General features: G+C 38.4%; 1 protein-coding gene across 1 annotated transcript in view; it reads right to left on the minus strand.

The window, feature by feature from the left end:
• SLC7A9 (solute carrier family 7 member 9) overlaps positions 1-17,459 on the minus strand; it is a gene marked incomplete at both ends in the record, with an annotated part of 32,184 nt that continues 14,725 nt past the window's right edge. The window contains 4 exons of the mRNA XM_079722991.1: positions 1-65; positions 1,927-2,101; positions 10,190-10,339; positions 11,334-11,430. Of these exons, the coding sequence (XP_079579117.1) occupies positions 1-65; positions 1,927-2,101; positions 10,190-10,339; positions 11,334-11,430 (487 nt within the window). The remainder of the gene's footprint in view (positions 66-1,926; positions 2,102-10,189; positions 10,340-11,333; positions 11,431-17,459) is intronic.

A 17,459-nucleotide genomic window follows, 5' to 3' on the forward strand; every position in this document is an offset into this window, starting at 1 on the left:
TTACTCTGGAGCCTCCTCTGGGGGGACGACTTCCATCAGCATCTGAAGGTGCATGGTGAGAGGCTCTGGAGGGAAAAAGTGCAGTCAGAAAACCGTCATTTAAAACCAGCTTCGCCTTGCTTACCAATGAGCAGTGGTACTATTACTACTCCTTGGTGATGTGTCATATCAGAGCCTGTGCTCAGGGGACACAGGTGGGTAGAGGCGGGCAGGCCCATCCTGGGAGCTACGGTGGTTCTTTGGAGATAAGTTATTTCCCATTAAAGCATTAGGAACCTACTAAATATTTTACTGCCACCAAAACATTTACAGGAAAAATATGAATGACTCAGTTATATGTGTATATTTAACTACCCCTGACCAAAGATTGAATGTTTGGTCTGAAGTCACACTAAGTCTGCATCTTGTTTAAAATACAGGTTGTTAATTCTTTTTACCTCCTTAATTTTAACTTCTTATTGGTTTCTGTAGGGAACAGCTTGGCTAAATATTCTAAAGCTGAGAAATAAGACATATTTTCAGGCCTTTAGGTTGTAAGTCATCCTAGCTAGATTCTCTGTCAGTATGATCAAATGCAAGTCCATTTTCAGAGGCATGGGAAAAAGTGGCTGTTTTTCAGGTAGTAATATACCTTTTCTTTCGTTTCTATAGTAGTGTCCCTGCAACCCCTCTCAGCTTCGGGCTTAGATCAGTGTAAAGAGGTTAGGGGTAGGGGGAGCTATTTCAAGAAAGGGGAAAAGTCCTTGGGAAATAATATAGCCATATTTTGGTTTTGCTATCCCTTTGTTAACGAACGTGAAACAGATTCTCTGTCTCTTAGAACACCCCTGTCAGGTGAGAGGTGGTACCAGTTTCACAGGTGGGGACACAGGCAGAGGGAGTGGAGGCAGGCATCCCCGTCACTGGCGGCTCAGTCTAAATGGAGTCTCAGGGCCAGCTTCCCCCACTTCCAGTTGGGTTTTGCTCTTTGCTACCTTGTACGTCTCCCTAAGTTGTATGCATCTAAATAAAAAACCACATAGGGGTGCCTGAGGAATGACTGTACTTCCCTGGTGAGAACGAGCTGAAGGAGAAAGAAGGCAGATTTTTCATCACGTTTACTCAAATACTAAGTGGCTGCTGTATAGATCCAGGATTAAATTGTACACAGCCCAATTCCTGCCTCCGGGGAACTCATGTTTAGGGTGAGGGAGACCAGGCAAGGCTGTGGATCACTGTTGGTCTGGTGAGGGGCTCGGGAGCCTAGCAGGCTTTTGTGAATGGAGTTCCTTGCAGCTGGCTGTGCCATGTAGAATATAACATACCCTTGGGTGTACTTCAGGGTCCTCTGATGTACTCTGCCATCACTGCTTTCTTTTTCAAAATGAAAATGGCTGATATAGCTAAACTTTTAAACAACTTTCCTAAAATACACAAGGAATCGGTACTGCTGAGTGAAAAGCAAGAGCCGTGGCCTTGGTGTTGGAAGGCTCTGGCCCTCGTCCCAGCTGTCGCATTTTGGACGTCTCTGGGATGCTGCTGAGACCCCCAGATGATGTCCGGGGATCAGGCACAAGGCGGCAGTGCTTTGGGTATAGGATGCACAACAATGTGAACATGTATTGTCACTACTGACCCGTACACTTAAAAATGGTCAAGATTTATGTTATGGGTATGTTACATTTGAGAAAAAGAAAAAACCGGTGCTTCCTTTTCCTGCTTGTTCCAGGAATTGATGGGAACAAAGGAAGAGGCCACAGGTGGACCCCAGAGGTGTCACACTGAGGAGAACAGGTCACGCCTCCTCCCACAGAGGAGATGAAATCTGTTAGCTGCGCAAGACCCTGTGATAAGAAGGTCCTGGTAGAATCGGGACAGATGAGGCTACAGGATGTCGGGCCTGTCTCACTTTACTAACAGCAAAGCAGTCCCTCAGGTGATACTTACTTGAGATTTTCTGAGCCCATCCAAACTTATAGTGGACAAAAAGGAAATAAAATATAAGGCCGCTCAGCATAAATAACACACAGTAGAGATACTCCCATGCAGGTTGGCTGATGATTGGGGCCAAAACCAAAAACACAGATAAGAGAGTCACCAAGATGGGGATGACAATGGGCACCTGTAGGCCAAACAGAGTGGTGTCATGATTTGGCCATGTGCATTCATTTCTTTTTTGAAAATTTTCATTCAAAACAAAACACTTGACAGAAAGAGGAATATAATGAACTCCGTGTACCCCTCCTCCAGTTTCAATCATTTGTAAGTAAAATTGCCAACCTTATTTCATCTTTTTCTTTTCCCTAGACTGTAAAGAAAATGCCATCATGTCATTTTACCTGTAAAATACGCATTATACGTCTCTAACTGATGATGACTTTATTTTTAACGTTTGTTCCCTCCTCTCTTTATCTTGTCATTAATTCGTAGGAATTGGATGGTTTATCCTATACAATGTCTTCATTTCTAGCTTTGCCTGATAACTTGCTCCTATGTCCCTCTTGTTTCCTGTAAACCAGTAGTTAGCTGTGGAGGCAAGAATACGTTGTAGCTGGAGCAGTGCACTTCCTCTTGTAACACATCACGAGGCACTTAAGGTCCGATGAATCCCTTGTGAATCCCTAAAGTCAATCAGTGGATTCAGGGGCTGGAGAGGAATCCAGTCCCAGCAGATCTGGATTCACCCATTTCTCCAGGGTGTTTGGTAGGAAATGGTATTTAGAAACCGTAATCTGGGTGGTTGGGAGTACTCAGTGTTCTTTTACAAGGACAGAGAAAAAAAATTTTTTTTCAAGAAGGGAAAAAAATTCATAAATTTCTACTGAGTTTCTGTTCAAATGTAAGATTGCACTTTTTTCCTTACTTTCTCTAGACTTACACCTTCTTTCCTTATGCTTCTGAAAATGTTCTCAATGGCTTTCACATAATTACTTATTTTATTTATCCTACAATGTGCCTATAATAAACTTCAAAATAACTGTACCAATACTACCACTGTAAGTAGTAGTATGAAGTTTAAGATTTTTTTGCAGTTCTTTTTAACTGCACAGTATAAACCACAAAGGAGATGCATTCAAAGTCCTGCACTTTAATATCAGTTCTAGTGATTACGTTTTCTGTGTGGTTATGTCATCTGCTTGTTACAGAGTAAGGCTTCTTTATCTCCATTTGTTTCTAGTTTTTAGGGATTTGCTTTTTCCCTTTTTTATTTGATTTTTTTAATATTATAAATTTTTTCTCGATTTTGCTTTATTCTTCCATTATTTCTCTTTCAGAATAAACACATGTGTATGCACAAATGTACATACGCATGTTCATCTTCCACTCCTCTTACATAAAAGGCAGCAAATGCATAACACACAGTTCTGCACCTTGCTTTTTTCCATTCATATATTCCAGAGAGTCACTACTGTGTACAATTACTCATCCATTGTTTTACTGCTGCACGCCACTCTACTTTGCGGATGTACCAAAACTTATTCAACCAGTCTCCCATTAATTGACATTTGGGTTGTGTTGAACCTTTTGCTATTACCAATTAATGCAACAAGTAAGCTTATGTATATTTCATATTTTTGTCGACTTCACTTAGGGATAGATTACCTCAAAACAGGATGGCTGGGTCTAAAGGTAAATGCATATGTAATATTGCTGGATATTGCCAGGTTTCCCTTTGTAGTGGCCATAACCATTTGTATTCCACCAGCAGTGTTTGAGAAGGCTGTTTCCCCATAGCCTCTCCAATGGAGTGTGGCCAAGCTTTGGGATTTTTGCCCATCTGATAGGCAAGAAATGGTATCTCGTTAGAATTTTGGTGTGCGTTCTCTTATAAGAAACAAAATTGAGTTTGCTTGGGTTCATTTGTTTCATGTTTAAGTGTCGTTGCATTTTTTTCATTGAACTGTCGTTTTATTTTCTTGTGTCCATTTATATCTTTTGTCCATTTCAATTGTTAGTAACCCCCATCTCAATTTTAGTAACTCTTTAACTTAGGGATATTTATCCTTTTTTGTGATATTATTGCAAATATTTCCCCCAATATTTTATGTATATGTGTTTTCAACTTCTCTTTTTTTGAATGCATTCATTTTTATTTTGGGGTGGTTATGGTTGCCCCTTTTTTAAAAATTACTCCTTGATTTTGAGTCATGGGAGAGGTTTTCTTCATTCTTGAATTACAAAGCAATTTATATTTTCTTCGTGCATCAGCACCATGATATTTAAATTTTAGAATCTATATTTTTTTTGAATTTTTGAATTTTATTTTTTATACAGCAGGTTCTCATTAGTTATCCATTTTATACATATTAGTGTACACATGTCAATCCCAATCTCCCAGTTCATCCCACCACCACCAGCCACCACCCTTCACCCGCCCCCCCCCCAACTCACTTTCCCCCCTTGGTTGGTTCTCTACATCTGTGTCTCAATTTTAGAGTCTATATTTTAATATTTTTCTTATTTTTAGATTTTCCCTGGCTATTTTTGCTAGTTTGTTCTTCAATATGAACTTCATAATCAACTTGTCTAACTCCAGGGAAAAAAATTAGATGGTGTTTTTTATTGCGATCTCATTAAACATCTAAATTAATGATGCTGAGTTTCCCTATCCAAGAATATGATGGATTTCCATTTGTTCAAGTTACCTTTTCGGTCTTTCAGGAGAATTTTACTTTTCTACTGTGATGTCTAACCTCTTGTTAAGTTTATGGCTAGGTGTTTTTTGGTTTGGGGATGAGTTGTTCTCTTTCATTATCTTTTAATTGGATATCATTTTTATAAATGAAGGCTATTGATTACAGTGTGTTAGTTTTATGTCATATTACTTCACTATATTTTCTTATAGTTTTTTCTTTGATCCTTTTGGGTTTTCCAGATGCAGAGTTTTATTTTCTTTGAAAGGAGAAAGTTAGACTTTTGAAAGTCTTTTCTAATTCTTATGCTCCACATTGCTTTCTCTTGTTTAATTGCCTTGCTGATATCTTCAGAACAGTGTTAGCTGATAGCAGAAATAGAAGGAAGGCATTTTTGTCTTCACCTTGGCAGAGATCTCTCTAGTGTTACCTTATCAATTAAAATTGCTTTTTTGCCATAGGGCGTGTTTGTGTGTGCGATCATGCCAAGGAAAAGGTTATAAATTCCTATTTGTGTTTTTATCACTAATGTATGTTGAATTTTATCTGGTTTTTGGCAACTGTGGGAGGTGATCATAGGGGGTTTTACCATAGGTATATTAATATGATGAATTATATCTCCATGAATTAAATCCAGTTCATTCTAATCTTCAGCCACCCTTGCACAAACTTGACTTAGTCATGATATGTTTTTAATATAATTGGATTATATTTGTTAAAATATTTTATTTAAGATTTTTATATCAATATTCAAAAGTGAGATTGGTCCGTGATTTTCTCTTCTCCCCTTTTTTGTGCTATCTTTGCAAGGTTTGGTATCAGTGTTATAGTCCATAAAAATAATTTGAAAAATCAATAAAACATCCTGTAGCTTACCTTAAAAAAGAGAGAGAAAGCATAAACACACAAATAAGAAACAAAAATGGAGAAATAATCTCCAGAACACAGGAAGTTTTTTTAAAAATCATAAACTATTTTGTACAACTCTATACAAATAAATTCAAACACCTAGATGAAATGGACAGTTTTCTAGGAAAATATAGTTTACTAAAACTAACCCCAGCAGAATCTGAATTCATGGTGAAATTCTAAAAATCAGATAATCCAGTTAAGTGCTTTCTTTATGTTTATTAATTCCTTCTATATCCTTTTGGTTTTCTTTGTTCTTTCTCGTGCCCGTTGAGTTGCCTATTTAATTTGTTTTCGTTTTTGTTGATGTAAGTAATGTAGTGGAACTTCCTTAAAGTGCCGATCATAGATTATATGTCTTGTTTTCATTATTGTTATTTTTAGGAATTTATGTACTTTCATTTCCTATTTCCTTTTGGACCAAAAGTTTTAATTTTTAAAATTAATTTCCTGTTTTATTGCATTATAGTCAGAGAATGTGATCTGTATCATTTCTGATTTTTTAAAAAACAAATGTACTTATTTTTTATTATTTATTGTTTTTGGCTGCATTGGGTCTTCGTGGCTGCGCGTGGGCTTTCTCTGGTTGTGGTGAGCAGGGCCTGCTCTTTGTTGCGGTGCGCGGGCTTCTCATTGCGGTGGCTTCTCTTGTTGCAGAGCACGGGCTCTAGGCGCGTAGGCCTTAGTAGCTGTGGCACGTGGGCTCAGTATTGTGGCTCATGGGCTCTAGAGCACAGGCTCAGTAGTTGGGGCGCATGGGCTTAGTTGCTCCGCGGCATGTGGGATCTTCCCGGACCAGGGCTTGAACCCGTGTCCCCTGCATTGGCAGGCAGATTCCCAACCACTGTGCCACCAGGGAAGCCCCATTTCTGATTTTTTAATCAGGGTTTTTCTTTGTGGTATTAAAGATTGTCAGTGGTCAGACCTGTTCCATATGCACTGTTTGCTATTTGGGGGATTCAGAATTTGAAATGAATCTGTAAGATACACCTTGTTACGTTTTTATAGATCTGCAGTCACTTTTACTAGTGCTGTGCCTGGATCTGTCTTGTTCTGAGAGAGATGTTTTAAAGTCTCCTATTAGTGTGTGTGTCTGTTTCTCCTTGTATTTCCTATAGTTTGTTTCATAAAAGTAATTACTGTGTGGCGTGGTGAACAGGTTTTCATAACTATTATCTCTTTATTGTGAATTTTAGCCTTTTGCATTACTAAATGGTCTTTGTCTTGTGTTTTGGGCCTGAGTGCTTGTCTGATAAGATCACAACCCCTGTTTTCTGTGTATTTTCATTTGCTTGATTTTTCTTTGCCTATCCTTTTACTTTGCATTTTTCACAGCTCTGTAAACCTGCCTGAAAAATTTTTTCTTTTAATGGCTGATTTAAACCCATTTAAACTGAATAAGCTGGTTTATTCATACAACTGATAAGTTTGGTCTCCATATTGCTTCATATTTCTATATAAAGTATCTTCGACTTACTGTCAGTTTTCTGCCCATAATGAGTGACATTCTATGGGAAAACTCTTACTGGGGCCTACTTCCTTTAAGTGGGAAAATTACCATGTATCATATGAAACCCCAGACTTCTAACCAGTGTTTTCAGATATAACAAAAAACAGTAAATGCATAAATATATCCAACATGTGTTATACCTGGAAGTAAACTGCTTTAAAAATGACTTCCTGGTGACCAATTAGTATGATTGTTAGTAAATGGTTACCTTTAACGCAATAACATGTTTCCCAACATCTGAGACACACATGCCTCACACTTTCCAATATGCCTCCATACGACTGTGACTTGTGTTGGATTTGGAATGCCATTTGAAACTTTCCTCACACATGTATTAAAAACATTGTATTGCATTTGGGGAATTTAAATATTCATTTTTTCCCATATAACTATCAACTAGAAATAAGAGTATTAAGAGATTCATAGGTTCTATAAAGTTTGGGGATGTTAAAAATCAATAAGCAAAAAACAGTAACAACAAAAAACCCTAATAAGCATTCTACTGAGAAAATGTCAACCAGGAAGATATTCTCATTTGTTTCCCTATTCGAGTCTTTATATATAGGTTCTTTTATGATATGGTTTCGTGGATGTGTTTGTGTGTGGGTATGTGTGTTGGATATATCTATCTATAAACACTGTTTTTGTTCTGAGAGTTACCATTATAAATAGTAGGTATTAATACCTTTATCTCTTCTTTTTTAGATATTATCTATAATAAGCAGTAATGAAATAAGCTAGGATTTCTTCTCTTTCCCCCCAGCATCTAATTTTAAATTGTATCCAAAGGCAGTTTTCCTGAGATACTTTCCTTAAGTGGCATACTTTCATATGCTTTCTCTCCCATTTTTGTTGTATTATGTTGTCAGTGCTTAATATTTATATACTGTTTTGCTATCTTTATCTCCCATCATTTAGTCTTAGTTCTTTAATTAAATATATTCACCTTATGCCAATGACTTTTTGGTTTCTAAAGCTCATTCTCTAGTGATTCCTTAGGTCTCATGTAACAATATATGCTTTGAGTTATTTCGTTGGTAACTTTATTCTTCAAGGTCAATTTGACTGGATATAAAATACTTGACTTACATTTTTTTCCTTGACTATCTTAAATAAGTTGCCCACAGTCTTACAGCATGGAGTGTAGCTGATGAGAAGTTTGATGCCTGTATTATTTCCTTTCCTTTATAAGCAAATTGGGGTGAAGGAGGACAGGAAAGGGGAAGTGGATATACCCAAAGCATTTTTTTTAAAGAAACTCCATAGTTTTATCAGAATATATTTCCTTGTTGCCCAGTCTAGTTCGGAAGTATGTTGGTTCATGTCCCCCCTCCTTCTGTGGTCTCCCCTCCCACCTTCCCTCCCACTTCAGGAAATGTTTCTTGAATCATAGCTTTTAAGCTGTTGGTGGGAATGTAAACTGATACAGCCACTATGGAGAACGGTATGGAGGTTCCTTAAAAAACTAAAAATAGAATTACCACGTGACCCAGCAATCCCACTACTGGGCATATACCCAGAGAAAACCACAATTCAAAAAGACACATGCACCCCAATGTTCATTGCAGCAGTATTTACAATAGCCAGGTCATGGAAGCAACCTAAATGCCCATCAACAGACGAATGGATAAGGAAGATGTGGTACATATGTACAATGGAATATTACTCTGCCATAAAAAGGAATGAAATTGGGTCATTTGTTGAGACGTGGATGGATCTAGAGACTGTCATACAGAGTGAAGTAAGTCAGAAAGAGAAAAACCAATATCGTATATTAACGCATATATGTGGAACCTAGAAAAATGGTACAGGTGAACCGGTTTGCAGGGCAGAAGTTGAGACACAGATGTAGAGAACAAATGCATGGACACCAAGGGGGGGAAGCGGCAGGGAGGTGGTGGTGGTGGTGTGATGAATTGGGCGATTGGGATTGACATGTATACACTGATGTGTATAAAATTGATGACTAATAAGAACCTGCTGTATAAAAAAATAAATATAGGGCTTCCCTGGTGGCGCAGTGGTTGAGAGTCCGCCTGCCGATGCAGGGGACACGGGTTTGTGCCCCGGTCCGGGAGGATCCCACATGCCACGGAGCGGCTGGGCCTGTGAGCCATGGCCGCTGAGCCTGCGCGTCCGGAGCCTGTGCTCCGCAAGGGGAGCGGCCACAACAGTGAGAGGCCCCGCGTACCGCAAAAAAAAAAAAAAAAGAAAAAGAAAAAAAAATATATAAAAATTTAAAAAAAAAGAATTCTGTTACTTGCATTTTCTTCTTCAAGGACTCCAGTTATACATATGTTAATCTCTTTCTTTTTTCCTGTCTCCTTACCTCATTATTTTCTCTCAAATCCTTTTTATTTCTGTTTGAGAGATTTTGCGCACATTAAAAATCTGTGCTACCATAATGATTTTGCCTGCTTGATGCCCTGATTGAGGTGGAACTGCCTGATTCCAGCAGGCTGCTCCATGCCTTCTCTGACTTCAGCAACTTGGTGACAGTCAAGCTACTGTGCCAGAAAGACTTTTAACCAGATTTGTGAAACAACATTCTGAAGCTAAAGACATTATCTTTATTCTTGCTCTAGTTACTGAAGCCCTCTTCTTGCCTACCTTTTTCTTACATCTTCACTTGTTATCATAAGAATAAATAGCACAGGTTTTTTTAAAAAACAAAAAACAAACCAAAAAAATCCTGTAACATAAGCAAAATAAAATACATTCTTCTTCCTCGTTGGTATATGGACCCAAACCAGCCATGGAGGGAGGTGGGAAGGAGCCCAGAACAGACTGCAAACACGGACCGTTCGTGGTTGCATGCATAGGAATAACGGGTCTGGGCCAGAATCAGAACTCCCCATCGGTTGACAGAAAGTGTATTCATGAGGGGTCCTGGAACTATCAGACCTGGACATCTCACTTTGGTTAGAGAGACAGGTCACAGGTATTGTTGATAACTTTAATAAATTATGAGATGCTGACTGGATCATAATCTATACTATGAAATGAATTGAAGAGCAAACTCCACTCTAAAGTTTGATGTTCAAGAGAAGAGTCAGGTTGAAAATAGAAAGCATGCTCCTAGAAGTTAAAATAGTTACTTCTACCTAGTTCATTTCAGGAAATCAAAGCCACTTGTGACATTTGGGGAACAACCTACCTTGATAGGCCTTTTCAGTTCTTTCCTCGTAAACCTCATCACAACTAGTCCAAAGACCGTCAAGCCATAAAACAGCCATGCAGCAAAACTGAAGTAATTGACTAATGAGTTTATGTCACCAGGGATGATATAAATGATCGCTATGATACCCTAGAAGAAAGAAGAAGGAAGTCTTAGGTCATTAGTACATGAAAACATGAACCTTATCACTTCACAAAAGATGGAAGAAGCCTTTTTCTGTGGATAAACACTTTAATGTGAAAGAAAACTCCTATGTATCCCATTATATTTGGGGTTAAACCAGACTGGTGCTGTGACAGCTCTTTGAGGTGTGATGAAAGGACTTGGAAAGTTTGTAGCTCTTTTAAGCAGGGGAGAAACAAAATGTGTATGTATGTTGCACCAGCTTCCTAATTATGAATTTTCCTTCCAGAGAGTTTTCATTGGGGGAAAGGGCCCTGCACCATAAAACCCAGGCTGTCTAGGTCTGGTCTTGACTGTGTTAGCTGCACGGTCCTGGACTTGTAATTCCAAGGGCCTTGTAATTCTGGGTCCTTTTTCTCATCTTCAAAGGGAGTAGATTGACAGAGAATAGGGGCTCCCTCTGGGGGTGGGAGGAAGAATCTGGCCCTGAGGCTGGGGTGTGGATGGTCCAGAGGTGCCCAAAACAGTTGCATACAGCCGAGGACTATCCCTCACTGAGAAATTCCAATCAGAAGATGTCAAACACCTATAATTCACAAGGGTCCCATGACTTCTGAATTATTGGACCGTAATGAGAAGCTGTTGTCATTAGCCACCTTGTAAAATGCCTTATTCTCCTTCCTCATAAGCTAGCGGGTTTTTGTCCAGTTTGTTACCAGGGACTCAGAACATACAAATGTACACGTAAGAAGTGTAGAGGGTACAAGCTCAGAAGATTCAAACAGTGTCCTTCATGGATAAATTCAGAACAAGGAGCAGAAGTTGGGTAAATTATTTGAATTGTTTTGAACTTTTTTATATAGCTATTTATATAACTGAGGGCTGGGGGAACCTGGGTCACTTGAAAATCACTGAGCTTAGTGATCAGGTTTACTTCATCATCCAAACTGAGGGACCCTCTGCCTTAAGGGGGTGTTTTTGTGGCAGAATTCATACTTACATAAAAGATGATGGCAGGGGCTGGAGTGAGACGCTTGACGCTAACGTAAGAGAGCACTTTAAGCATGTGGCCTTCCCGGCCTGCAACGTAAACAAGTCTGAAAGGGCAGTAATAAGGAAGTCAGTCGATGAGGGCAAAGGCTGCTGTATGATCACCGAGCAAGTGTGTCCTGAGCATCACTACCCAGGCCACAGAGAAGGGGACTGAGTTATGACCCTGGTGTCTTCAGGTAGGAGTCTAGCCTCTTGAGATGACTGCGTTTTGCAGAAGTAAGTGAGGTGATTAAATGCATCTTAGAGGAATGCATCCTGGTGCAGTGGGGTCACCTGTGGGGGGTGGGGTGGAGTGGGAGGTTGAGGAGCCCCTTTCAAGGAGGAGCTGCCTGATCTGAGTCCTGAAATCTATGCAAGAAACAAATGTAAAAACTAGTCCAGGGCCTATGGACCTCAGTGCTTGGTGCACCTGACAGAAACCAACACAGACATGCCTTGCACTTCCTAAATCCAAAGTCTGTATTTTAAAAAAATGAGAAAATCAAGGGTGAGTCAGCAGATGCAAACAAATGGCTGAGCCACCCCGTCCACCCCCAAGAACTTCTGATGATTCAGGAATCTGAAAAGCTATCTTTAAAATGGTAAAGGAAAAGGAAAGGAGAGCTAAACAGAATTCCTAAGGAAACAAAAAGTTACTCTAATTAAAAATTTAATCAACAACAGACAAATACAAGTGAAAAAAGTAAAAGCTAGACTGCATATGAAGCATAGAGAAGTGGAAAATGTAGACATGAAATTAAGAAGAAACCTAGGAAGAAGCTCAAGTATATTGAATGGAGTAAGAAATTCAAAGAAGAGCAGAGAGCCTTTACACAATCAAAAAAACACTGAGCCTTCAAACTGAATCCTGTTCTAGACAAAAACATACCCAGATATAAACATTAGAGTGGAAGGGAAAAAAATTTAAGCTACTGAATTTAAAAGATAGCAACAAAATTAGGACAATCAGAACAACAGCCATTGCCTGAGAAACACTTTCAAAGTGATGAGGGAAAATTGATTTGACTTTCAGATTAGAATACTACACAGCTAAACTATCATTCAAGACTACTGGCAAAATACATTTGTAGATAATAACTGTGAGACATTTACAGTTCTTCAGTCCTTGTTGGAAACTATTAAAAAATCTACGACCAAAGAGGACACTGAACTGAGAAGGAATTGATTGAAGAAGCAACATTAAGGAAATAGCAGTAAAGCACATTTGTACATGTAAGTATTGGATTTTTTATTTCTGTCATGATGGACTTTTTTTGGAGGGTTGGTTGGGATTATAAACAAGGTGTAGCTGATACACTAGATGATATGAAAGGGAGAGCCCTTGCAAGAGAGGGAAGAGAACTGAGATACTGATAGTCTCTACTAGGTATTCATATTCAATTTTAAAGGTAATTTCTAAAAGAATAGAAATATAACTTCCATCCACATCAGCAGAAGAAAAAAAGGAATAAAGGACATTTGATGGTTCATAAATCAGGGTAAGATTTTTTTAAGCCAAGAAAACACAAAGGAATACGTTAGAAATTAATCTAGCAGTAATCACATCCAGTGTGATCAGATTCCACTTGCCCAGCTGGAGACTCTCAGGCTGGATTTGTTGAAAGAGACACAAGCCACAGCCCATAACACTGAGAAGTAGACAATAAAAGGGATGGGACATGTTACCAAAAGTAGCAGCCTGAAAGACAGCTGATTCAGCAATATCAGTATCAGAATTTAAGGCAAAAGAGGGAGCATTCCTACTGAAAAAGACAACAGTCAGAAGATATAAAAAACAGAAGCCCTTGCAAATATACAGTAAAGGTAGAAAATCAACCATGTACAAAGCTAATAGGAAGGTTAAAAGACAAAAGTAGTAAAACCATCTATATCCACAATAAGCAGTTAAAGAATACACAAAACAATTAGATGTAAAACGTCAAAAACAGTAATAAGGGGAGGAATGTACAAATGCAGGTTGTTAAATGCATTTGAAATTAAGAGATCAGCAACTTAAAACAATCATATATATATATAGTTTGCTATATATAAACTTCACATAAATACAAACCGAAAATCAATACTAGATACACACATAAAAAAGAAAAAGGAATTAAAACATAACATTAAAGATAGTTATCTAATCACAAGAGATGAGAACAAAAGGAGGAACAAAAAAGACCTACAAAAGCAACCCCAAAATGAATACCAAAATAGCAATAAGAACATACATATCAATAATTGCTTTAAATGTATATGGACTAAATGCTCCAATGAAAAGACATAGAATGGCTGAATGGATACAAAAACAAGACCCATATATATGCTGCCTACAAGAGACTCACTTCAGATCTAAATATACAGATTGAAAGTGAGTGGATGGAAGAAGGTATTCCATGCAAATATAAATCAAAACAAAAGCTGTGTAGCAATACTTATATCAGACAAAATAGACTTTAAAATAAAGACTGTTACAAGAGACAAGGACATTACATAACAAGGGATCAATCCAAGAAGATATAACAATTGTAAATAATTGTGCACTCAACATAGGAGCACCTAGATATATAAAGCAAATATTAACATACATAAAAGGAGAAAATGACAGTAACACAATAATAGTAGGGGACTTAAACACCCCACTTACATCAATGGACGGATCATCCAGACAGAAAATCAATAAGGAAACGCTGGCCTTAAATGACACATTAGACCAGATGGACAATATATATAGAATATTCCATCCCGAAACAGCACAATACACATTATTTTCAGGTGCACATGCAGTGTTCTCCAGGAGCGATCACATGCTAGGCCACAAAACAAGCCTTGGTAAATTTAAGAAAATTGAAATCATAGTGAGCATCTTTTCTGACCACAATGCTATGAGACAAATCAACTACAAGAGAAAAACAAAAAAACACAAACACGTGGAGGCTAAACAATATGCTACTAAACAACCAATGGATCACTAAAGAAATCAAAGAGGAAATCGAAAAATACCTGGAGACAAATGAAAATGAAAACACAATGATCCAAAATCTATGGGATGCAGCAAAAGCAGTTCTAAGAGGGAAGTTTATACTGCCTACCTCAGGAAATGAAAAGACTCTCAGACAACTTAATTTTACACCTAAAAGGACTAGAGAAAGAACAAATCAAACCCAAAGTTAGTAGAAGGAAAGAAATCATAAATATCAGAGCAGAAATAAATGAAATAGAGATTAAAAAAGAAAAATAGAAAAGATCAATGAGGGACTTCCCTGGTGGCACAGTGGTTAAGAATCCGCCTGCCAATGCAGGGGCCATGGGTTCAAGCCTTGGTCTGGGAAGATCCCACATGCTGTGAAGCAACTAAGCCCGCGTGCCACAGCTACTGAAGCCCACATGCCTAGAGCCCATGCTTTGCAACAAGAGGAGCCACTGCAATGAGAAGCATGTGCACCTCAACGAAGAGTAGCAACTAGAGAAAGCCCATGCACAGCAATGAAGACCCAATGCAGCCAAAAATAAATAAATTTTAAAAAAGGAAAAGATCAGTGAAACTAAGAGACATTTCTTTAAAAAGATAAACTCAATAAACCTTTAGCCAGATTCATCAAGAAAAAAAGAGGGCCCAAATCAATATCATCATAATTGAAAAAGGAAAAGTTATCAGCGACACCACAGAAATACAAAGGATCATAAGAGATTACTATGAACAAGTATATGCCAATAAAATGGACAACCAAGTACAAATTGACAAATTCCTAGAACTGTACAATCTCCCAAGACTGAATCAGGAAGAAATAGAAAATATGAACAGACCAATTACCAATAATGAAATTGAATCAGTAATTTAGAAAAGTCCAGGACCAAGTGCCTTCACAAGTGAATTCTACCAAACATTTAGAGAAGAGCTAACACCTATCATTCTCAAACAATTCCAAAAAATACAGAGGAATGCTTCTGAATTCATTCTATGAGGCTAGCATCACCCTGATACCAAAGCCAGACAAAGATATCACAAAAAAAGAAAATTACAAGGCCAATATCACTGATGAACATAGACGCAAAAATCCTCAAAATATAAGCAAACTGAATTCAGCAACACTTTAGAAAGATCATATACCATGATCAAGTGGGATTTATCCCAGGGATGCAAGGATGGTTCAGCAACTGTAAATCAATCAGTGTGATACATCACATTAACAAATTGATGAATAAAAACTATATTATTATCTCAATAGATGTAGAAAAAGCTTTTGACAAAATTCAACAACCACTTATGACAAGAACTCCAGAAAGTGAGTAGAGAGAAAACACACCTCAACATAATAAAGGCCATATATGATAAGCCCACAGCTAACATCATACTCAATGGTGAAAAGCTGAAAACATTTCCTCTAAGATCAGGAACAAGACAAGGATGCCTACTCTTGCCACTTTTATTCAACATGTTATTGGAAGTCTGAGCGACAGCAGTCAGACAGAAAGAAAGAAAGAAAGAGAATGAAAGAAAGGGAATCCAAATTGGAAAGGAAGAAGTAAAACAGTGACTGTCTGCAGACAACATGATACTATACATAGAAAATCCTAAATACACTACAAAATAAAAATAAAAATAAATACTACTAGAGTTTATCAGTGAATTTGGTAAAGTTACAAGATACAAAGTCAATATACAGAAATCTGTTGCATTTCTATACACTAACAACAAACTATCAGAAAGAGAAATTAAGGAAACAACAGCATTTACAATTGCATTTAAAAAAAAAGAATAACACACCTAGAAATAAACTTACCTAAGGAGGTAAAAGACCTATACTCAGAAAACTATGAGACATAGATGAAAGAAATTGAATACAACACTAACAGATGGAAAGATACACCATGTTCATGGATTGGAATAATTAATATTGTTAAAATGACCATACTACCCAAGGCAATCTACAGATACAATGCAATCCCTATCAAAATACCAATGGCGTTTTTCACAGAACTAGAACAAATAATTTTAAATTTGTATGGAAACACAAAAGACCCCAAATAGCCAAAACGATCTTGAGAAAGAAGAACAGAGCTGGAGATACCACACTCCCTAGAAGAAAACATAGGCAGAACACTCTTTGACATAAATTGTAGCAATATCTTTTTGGATCTGTCCCCTAAGGAAAAGGAAACAAAAGCAAAAATAAACAAATGGGAACTAAATTTAAAAGCTTTTGCACAGCAATGAAACCACTGACAAAACAAAAAGACAACCCACTGAATGGGAGAATATATTTGCAAATGATATGATCAATAAGGGGTTAATATCCAAAATATATAAATAGCTCATACAACTCAACATCATAAAAACAATCTGATTAAAAAATGGGCAGAAGGGCTTCCCTGGTGGCGCAGTGGTTGAGAGTCCGCCTGCCGATGCAGGGGACACGGGTTCGTGCCCCAGTCCGGGAAGATCCCACATGCCACGGAGCGGCTGGGCCCATGAGCCATGGCCGCTGAGCCTGCGCGTCCGGAGCCTGTGCTCCGCAACGGGAGAGGCCACAACAGTGAGAGGCCCGCGTATCGCCAAAAAAAAAAAAAAAAAATTGGGCAGAAGAACTGAATAGATATTTTTATAAAGAAGACATACAGATGGCCAACAGACATGAAAAGATGTTCAACATCACTAATCATTAGAGAAATGCAAATCAAAACCACAATGAGATATCTATCACCTCGCACCTGTCAGAATGGCTATCATCAAAAAGACCACAACACATGTTGGCAAGGATGTGGAGAAAAGGGAGCCCTAGTACATTGTTGATGGGAATGTAAACTGGTGCAGCCACTGTGGAAAACAGTATGAAGGTTCCTCAAAAAACTAAAAATAGAGGGACTTCCCTGGTGGCGCAGTGGTTAAGACTCTGTGCTCCCAGTGCAGGGGGCCTGGGTTTGATCCCACATGCACGCTGCAACTAAGGGTTCACGTGCCACAACTAAGGAGCCAGAAAGTCGCAACTAAGGAGCCCATGAGCCGCAACTAAGGAGCCCGCTGGCTGCAACTAAGGAGCCCACTGGCCGCAACTAAGGAGCCCACATGCTGCAACTGAGACCTGGTGCAACC

This window comes from Hyperoodon ampullatus (assembly GCF_949752795.1).
Source record: "Hyperoodon ampullatus genome assembly, chromosome: 18".
Lineage (NCBI taxonomy): Eukaryota > Metazoa > Chordata > Mammalia > Artiodactyla > Ziphiidae > Hyperoodon > Hyperoodon ampullatus.